We start from the raw sequence: 8470 nt of genomic DNA, 5'->3' as shown, positions 1-8470 counted from the left end.
GAGACGACACGCTTGTGCTCTGGGCTGAAAGATGAAGGATGACGGGCAAATCTTACAAATTTACGATTAAATTCCTCAAACAGTATACTTTTCTGTTTATTTTTTTAATAGTTCTTATTCCTGAAGTATTTTAGTTCCAATTTAAAGGGGTGGTCTACACATCCATTAACTCTTGCCTGCAACGCTATGAATGAAAGGGAATGCTTGGATAATGGGACCATATACTGTACCTACAATATGGTCCCATACTTGAAGGAGTATAATAAACACACACACACACACACACACACACACACACACACACACACACACACACACACACATTTATATATACGTGTGTGTGTGTGTGTGTGTGTCGAATAGCTAAAATTAGTCAATTAGCAAGAACTCGTTTAAAATTAAGTCCTTTCTAAAATTTTCTCTTATACGTTTAAAATTTTTTTATTAGGTTAATGTAAAAATTAATAATTTGGTACCAAAAGCACCTTAGAAAACTTACCTATCAATATTATAAGCGAAATTTAATTTAGCCTGATCCAACTAGATATATTTTAGATAAGTTTACAATAATTTAATAATAAACAAACACAATGAAATATATATTTTTTTCGTTACGTTCAGAATGATTTTTTGCGAAAATATTGCACACACTTTCGCTTGCCTTATTTGTCAAGAAGAGCGTTGCTATTTAAGCCAAAATCGTAAGTTTTACCTATTCGGCACGAGATATATATATATTATATATATATATATATATATATATATTTACCTGGAGAGAGTTCCGGGGGTCAACGCCCCCGCGGCCCGGCCTGTGACCAGGCCTATATATATATATATATATATATATATATATATATATATATATATATATATATATATATATATATATATATATATATATATTAGGCCTGGTCACAGGCCGGGCCGCGGGGGCGTTGACCCCCGGAACTCTCTCCAGGTAAATATATATATATATATATATATATATATATATATATATATATATATATTATATATATGTCGTGCCGAATATGTAAAACTGGTCAATTAGCAAGAACTCGTTTAAAATTAAGTCCTTTCTGAAATTTTCTCTAATACGTTTAAAGATATATTTTTTTCATTAATGTTAATGTAAAAATTTTTAATTTTGGACCAAAAGAATCTTAGAAAACTTACCTAACCTTATTATAACAAGAACAATTTATTTTAGCCTAACCCAACTAAATATATTTTAGATTTGTTTACAATAATTTAATACTAAACAAACACAGTGAAATATATTTTTTTCGTTAGGTTCAGAATGATTTTGGCGAAATTATTGCATACACAAATTTTCACTTGTCCTATATGGCAAGATGAACGTTGCTATTTAAGCCAAGATCGCAAGTTCTGCCTATTCGGCACGACATATATATATATATATATATATATATATATATATATATATATATATATATATATTATATATATATATGTGTATGTATATATAATGTGTGTATGTGTGTGTGTGTGTGTGTGTGTGTGTGTGTGTGTGTGTGTGTGTGTGTGTACTCACCTAGTTGAGGTTGCGGGGGTCGAGTCCGAGCTCCTGGCTCCACCTCTTCACTGATCGCTACTAGGTCACTTTCCCTGAGCCGTGAGCTTTATCATACCTCTGCTTAAAGATGTATGGATCCTGCCTCCACTACATCGCTTCCCAAACTATTCCACTTACTGACTACTCTGTGGCTGAAGAAATACTTCCTAACATCCCTGTGATTCATCTGTGTCTTCAGCTTCCAACTGTGTCCCCTTGTTACTGTGTGTGTGTGTGTGTGTGTGTGTGTGTGTGTGTGTGTGTGTGTGTGTGTGTGTGTGTGTGTGTGTGTGTGTTGTGTGTGTGTGTGTGTGTGTGTGTGTGTGTGTGTGTGTGTGTGTGTGTGTGTGTGTGTGTGTGTGTGTGTGTGTGTGTGTGTGTGTGTGTGTGTGTGTGTGTGTGTGTGTGTGTGTGTCGTGCCGAATAGGCAGAACTTGCGATCTTGGCTTAAATAGCAACGCTAATCTTGTCATATAGGACAAGCGAAAATTTGTGTATGCAATAATTTCGCCAAAATCATTCTGAACCTAACGAAAAAAATATATTTCACTGTGTTTGTTAAGTATTAAATTACTGTAAACAAATCTAAAATATATTTAGTTGGGTTAGGCTAAAATAAATTGTTTTTGTTATAATAAGGTTAGGTAAGTTTTCTAAGATTCTTTTGGTGCAAAATTATAAGCTTTTACATTAACATTAATGAAAAAATATATCTTTAAACGTATATGAGAAAATTTTAGAAAGGATTTAATTTTAAATGAGTTCTTGCTAATTGACCAGTTTTACATATTCGGCACGACAATTTCTATATATATATATATATATATATATATATATATATATATATATATATATATATATATATATATATATGAGCTGAAGGTTATTAGAATTAGTAACCTACGAAGGTTAGTAACCCAGGTTACCTCCCTGACAAGAAGTATGGCGTATTTCCATTACGATCCCTTTTGCGTGCTTTCTCGGGATATCAGCTACAACAGTTAATCAAACTGCTGGTTATCTGCTCTCAGATAAACAGTGGGAGTTGGTTTAAAAGCTTTATCATCTACCCCATACCCATCCTCTGGGTATGGGTACAAAGACTGGCCACCAAAGCTATGATAGCTCTGCTAGTTCCAGTGATAATGAACTATTTACAAATAATCTGGTATGAATCGTAATGTTTTGCTTAATACTGACACGAATCAGTTATTTATAATATCCAATATTTTAGGAAAGGAATTAAAAACTCTTCTACACGTGCCGCCTCACCCAGGACTAGACCTAGGTTGTTAGGTAAGACACATGCAACAGTTAGGTATCTTATACCTTTATTGTACAAAACAGAAAACGCCTTGATTCGAAATAAGGACACCTAACCGTTGCCTATGTTTCTTATCTAACAGCCTGATGTGAACTGTATCCATTACTAAATTCCTGTTCTATTTTATCCCTGTACGTATTTATGGTACTGTCAAGCTTTTATAACATTAATGTTTAATATGTTTGTATCACAAACACGATGTAGAAGCACATTATTTACTTCAAACTTTGTCCTCCCGTATTATCATGAGGAGCGCTAAACCCCTAGGGCCTAGGCATTATACAGCACCTGTGAGGAGGGGGGGGGGGTATGGAAGGTATTCAGACTCGAACCATATCCCAGGTGGTGGGAGATAAGTAGACAGCCAGTGTCAAGTCAGGTCACTAGGGTTTTCAAGACTAGTATTTTAATTAAACTGGGTGAACCAAATGTACTTAAAACATGTGCACGTACGTGTGTATATACACAATTATATATACATGTACATACATATATATACATTTTATATATATATATATACATTTTATATATATATATATAAATATATATATATATATATATATATATATAAATATATATATATATATATATATATATATATATATATATATATATATATATATATATATATATATATATATATATATATATATATATATATATATATATATATATATATATATATATATATATATATATATATATATATATATATATATATATATATATATATATATATATATATATATATATATATATATATATATTACACATATACATGTTTTGTACTGATGTCGCCATAATTTTCGTCTGAGTTACTCTGGACAATGGTGACTATTGATTGTCGTGGACCGCATATTTTGCTCATGGCGAAGCGCTAAACCCTTACTCATACACCACCTGGGGAGGGGGGAAGAAATTGGTGATAATCAGGCCTGCTATGCAAAAAAAAAGGGGTGGAAAGGTATCACTTTTTCCTTGGATGAAGAGCCCCAGAGGGGCATGGAGACACCCTCCTTGAAGTAGCTACAGCAGTAACACCTGGCAACCCACGCCCCACCCTGTTTATACAGTATCCAGCACAACATTGTCTAACTAGCACTGCACACCTTGCAACCACTTTTTCACACCAACATGGGAGTGACAACATGCAACATTGATGACTTCTACAGGTACTTAGCTGCTCACCTCTGTTGCAATAATGTCACTGATGTCCAGAGACAAGTGGTTAGTAATCATGAGATTTTTCTATTTTTAATCTCCCTTATTTTTTCAAATTCTCTAATATCAACCGTTAATAAAATAATAAATCTTAAATATAACAAGCAATGCAAATATATTTAATATATAATTATTTTGCACTAAACCAGACGAATCGTACGTTTGGCAACGCACTTAAGCTCTTCAAGACCTCTTTGTTGAGGAAAAAAAAAGTCGTACACGATGTGTTAGAGAAACACTACATATACCAGCAGACTTTTCACCATTACTATTTAATTACTTAAGCAACTGCACAGTTGTTAATACAAGTCACTAAAAATTTCGCGATAGCACGTTCAATTGTTTGACGTGAAGGGGTGGCATCTGTTGGTAAATCATCATTATACTGCCTTATCTTTCAACGAATGCCTTACTCAGGCGCCAGTCTGGTAAATAAACAGTTAATCAACATAATTAAGCAATGACTACTCACTTAGTTACTAGAGTTACACCTAGGAAGAGTTTAAAGTGTGGTACTCACCACTAAGTTAGTGATAGTAGGCGTGTCTAGCACTGGTGTCAGTCCACTGCTGCTGCACACTAGTCCACTCTCAGATAAACTCGTCACAGCTGTTATTGTCAAGCTTAAACTCGGCACTACGTCACTGGTGACGGATGTGTGCGTGGTACTGCCACTGCTGACGGAAGCTGTGGTATGCGGCACTGATGTGGCAAGAGGTTTGATGGTGGCGGCCGAGGTGGTAGTGACGGTGGCTTGTGCCCGAGTGAACATGCTTGGCCTTGCTGCTGCTGCTGGCTTAGCCTCACGCACCCAGAATTTCCTTCTCGTCACCTGGGGTGCCTGGCTGACTAACATGGGGTGGTGGCGTCACTCTGAAACGTTGGATCGACTCCTCCCCCTCCTGCGATGACTCATACACTGCCTGGCTCCAGCCGGGGACTGACTCCTATATGTTGGTGTGTCAGCGTCCAGCCTCACCTCCACCCACAACACATTGATCAATCACCCACACAACCCCCTTCTAAACCCTTATATTTCACATTTACTCTTACAGAAACCCTTCTAAGCCCCCAGGAAATTGAACCCTAACATTAATAACGTTCATTACCCAGGGGTATGTTAATAATAAGGTGTTATTTAAGGCGGGGACGACGAAATAATACGAAACGTAGCGGTGAAACTCCGCCCACATGAGCCCGCCCTCAGTGACGTCACACTCACCTAAATATAGAAACCAACGTCAACTCGGCTCGTCATGTGACCAGTGACGTCATACGGAACAATATCATTCACTAATTACATATACGCACAGATTAATAACTTCACTAATTGTAACATGAAAACACAAAAATCTGATCAGTACCCAGAATAGGTGAGTTACCCCGCTTCCTGGGGCAGAAAATCCCCATTATTAAGGAAAAAATTACTGTCACTCAGAAATGTGATAAAACTAAAAAAAAAAAATATAAGATAAGTCAAAGTACGAAGTAAAAAAAAAAAAAACAAGAGGAATGATATTCAGGGTCTCCACCCAGTGTGCTTACACCATCAACTCCTTAAATGTACACACAGTGTGAGCATCGCTCACTCTGTTAGGACAAACCTTGTTGAGTTTGTTCAATAACTAGATGGGTGACCGCTGTGTGTACTCACCTATGTATGTCTGTCTGCGTGCTCACCCATGTATGTGTCTGTGTGTATACTCACCTATTTGTGATTGCAGGGGTCGATTCACAGCTCCTGGCTCCACTTCCTTGCTGGTCGCTGCTAGGTCCACTCTCTCCCTGCTCCATGAACTTTATCGTGTGTATTCACCCATTTATGGTTGCAGGGGTCGAATCACACCTTCTGGCCACAGTTCTTCGTTGCTGGGTACGCTTATATACATAATGTACATAGGCTGGTAGGACGTGTTCACAGTGACGCTCGTTTTTTCAGGCCAAGCCTCGTTAGGTTTGGTCATTAACTAAATGGGTGACCTCTGTGTACAGCATGTGTGTCTACACATTATGTGGGCTGGTAGGAGGTGTGTGGGTGACGGGTGCCCAGCTGAAGGTTCTCACAACAACTGGTCAGTACCCTGCTCTGTTCTCAACTGGGTATGGTGTGGTGTGTCCTTCGGTCACCTATTCAGTTACTAGCCACATCCAGCAACTAAAGAAACGCACACTATCCATACCATCCTTCCCGTAGTGTTATTCTTGGTATAGCACAGTTAAGAAAATTCAATATAAAATCTACTACTACTACCACCATCACTACTACTACTACCACCATCACTACTACTACTACCACCATCACTACTACTACTTCCACCATCACTACTACTACTACCACCATCACTACTACTACTACCACCATCACTACTACTACACTATTACTACTGATTACTACCACCATCAATACTAGTATTACAATAATAATTTCGGAAGAGCTGTTATAGAAAGTTATTTTTGATATATGTATAACAGAAGTATGCATTAATATGGGACCCCAGTGGAAAAATCACCCTTCATGACGAGTAACTTGATGCTGGTAAAGGACTGATGACCAAACCATCCGGGCAACACTAGGATATCCTTATTGGGAAGACGTTTCGCCCACTCGAGGGCGACTCTATTACAGAGAAATGAAAACGGAACCATTTATAGTGGAGGCCAGTGGAAGGAGTAGGGAGACAGCAATAGAAGACGTGGTTACATGTGGGCGGGGCCTACCAGTGAAAGTCAGGCTTATCAGAGGACCTCAGCTTGTTGAAGGACTCTACTCCCTCTTTCCTCGGATCAAATATGATTGCCTCCCGATCCCCCAGGCACTGTATGATCCCTACGGGATTAGCGCTCCCTCATAAACGTAATAAGCTCAGTGTATATACAGCTCTCGGTATATATACAATAAGAGATACCTCTCAGCTTATATACACCGATAGCTATACACACCTCTCGGTGTACATATATCAACAGACACTTTTCGGTGTATACATATATACAGATACACACCTTTCGGTGCATATGTACCGAGATACACACCTCTCGGTGTATATATACCAATATGCACCCTTTTCGGTGTATATATATAAAATAGATATCCCATTCCTCTGTGTATATATCCCTCTTTAAGGGGAATAACGCCTGACTCTGGAGGTACTGCGTCTAGCGACCCCTGGCACCGCCTCTACCAGGATTCTCCCCTTCACATGGCGATAAGTTCCAGGAAATATTTGGGCACAATTCCATAATTCCTGGAACGTAACTTAGCAGTTTCTTCCTGGTGTGGCAGTGTTGGTGTATTGATCAGACCAACTTTAAGCTGATTCTTGAAACGAGACGAATCAGCGATGACCTGAAAAGACAGTTTACACATTTGTTGGTATGTATGATAATTGTAATCACCTAAATTTGCATAACTGTACTTGTGTGTAACTTTAAATAAGTTTATTAGAGATAAATGCCAGAGTGCAAAACATTTAGCGTTGTGTCATATCCAGTCACACGTCATGAGTTTCCTGTCATGTGTCATATAAACTCCGGGAAACAGGATGTATATACACCGAGAAGTGTATTTCTCTCTGTGTATATACACAGATTGGAAGTGAACAGGTGACATACAACCTTAACAATCCTCGTGCAGGCGATAGGCTTTAAAGTTCGATTGGAAGCCCATTCAGTTCACACACTGAGGTCCGGGAGTCGATCCCCGGTACGGTTGGAAACAGCACGTGTTTCCTTAAGACACCTGCTGTTCATGTTCACCCAGCAGTAAATAGGTACCTGGGTGTTAGTTGACTGGTGTGGGTCGCATCCTGGGGACAACAGTGACATAATTTACCCGAAATGCTCAGCATAACAAGCAGGTTTCTATATAGTAGTATGTCAGTGATGTCAGGTAGACTTGTATACCTTGTACATGTACTCGTAAAAATAAAAATTATTAGTATTATTAGTCATTTAAGCATGTATACCTTATACATGTAAAAAATAAAGATTATTATTAATTAATTAATTAACTGTGAAAGAGTAAGAAATAAGAAAAAGGTAATGGCAGCGGTGGGATTCGAACCCACGCCTCCGAAGAGACTGGTGCCTTAAACCAGCGCCTTAGACCACTCGGCCACGCTACCTGACCCAACACTCGCCACTCACACTCCTTTTATACTCCCCACCATTAATAACATTGGCTTCATTTACATTATTTATATGAGATATTAAAATGTACTTTGTCATGTGATCTTCCGATAGTCTGGTTAAGTATAGTTGGGCCTGGCTAGTAATTAAATAGGTGACCGCTAGAAATCAAGGACCCCAATGGAAATAAGTCATTGATTTTTTGGGGGGAGGGGCTATAGAAG

The 8470-nt window shown here is 38.0% G+C and overlaps 1 protein-coding gene and 1 non-coding gene across 3 annotated transcripts in view; both read right to left on the bottom strand.

The window, feature by feature from the left end:
* Positions 1 to 5064, bottom strand: part of kay (transcription factor kayak) — a 60113-nt gene extending 55049 nt beyond the window's left edge. Inside the window, exon 1 of one of the 2 annotated variants that reach the window (XM_070099711.1) lies at positions 4642 to 5064. In XM_070099711.1, the coding sequence (XP_069955812.1) occupies positions 4642 to 4977 (336 nt within the window). In that variant the 5' untranslated portion in view covers positions 4978 to 5064. The remainder of the gene's footprint in view (positions 1 to 4641) is intronic. The other variant, XM_070099713.1, reaches the window with a different exon arrangement.
* A 3096-nt stretch (positions 5065 to 8160) lies between these two features.
* TRNAL-AAG (transfer RNA leucine (anticodon AAG)) lies at positions 8161 to 8242 on the bottom strand. The gene has a single exon. It is a non-coding gene; the product is annotated as a tRNA-Leu (tRNA).
* Between the last annotated feature and the right edge of the window lie 228 nt (positions 8243 to 8470).

Source organism: Cherax quadricarinatus, chromosome 68 (assembly GCF_038502225.1).
Source record: "Cherax quadricarinatus isolate ZL_2023a chromosome 68, ASM3850222v1, whole genome shotgun sequence".
In the NCBI taxonomy this organism is placed as follows: Eukaryota; Metazoa; Arthropoda; class Malacostraca; order Decapoda; family Parastacidae; genus Cherax; species Cherax quadricarinatus.
This window is presented reverse-complemented; position numbering and strand designations above follow the sequence as displayed.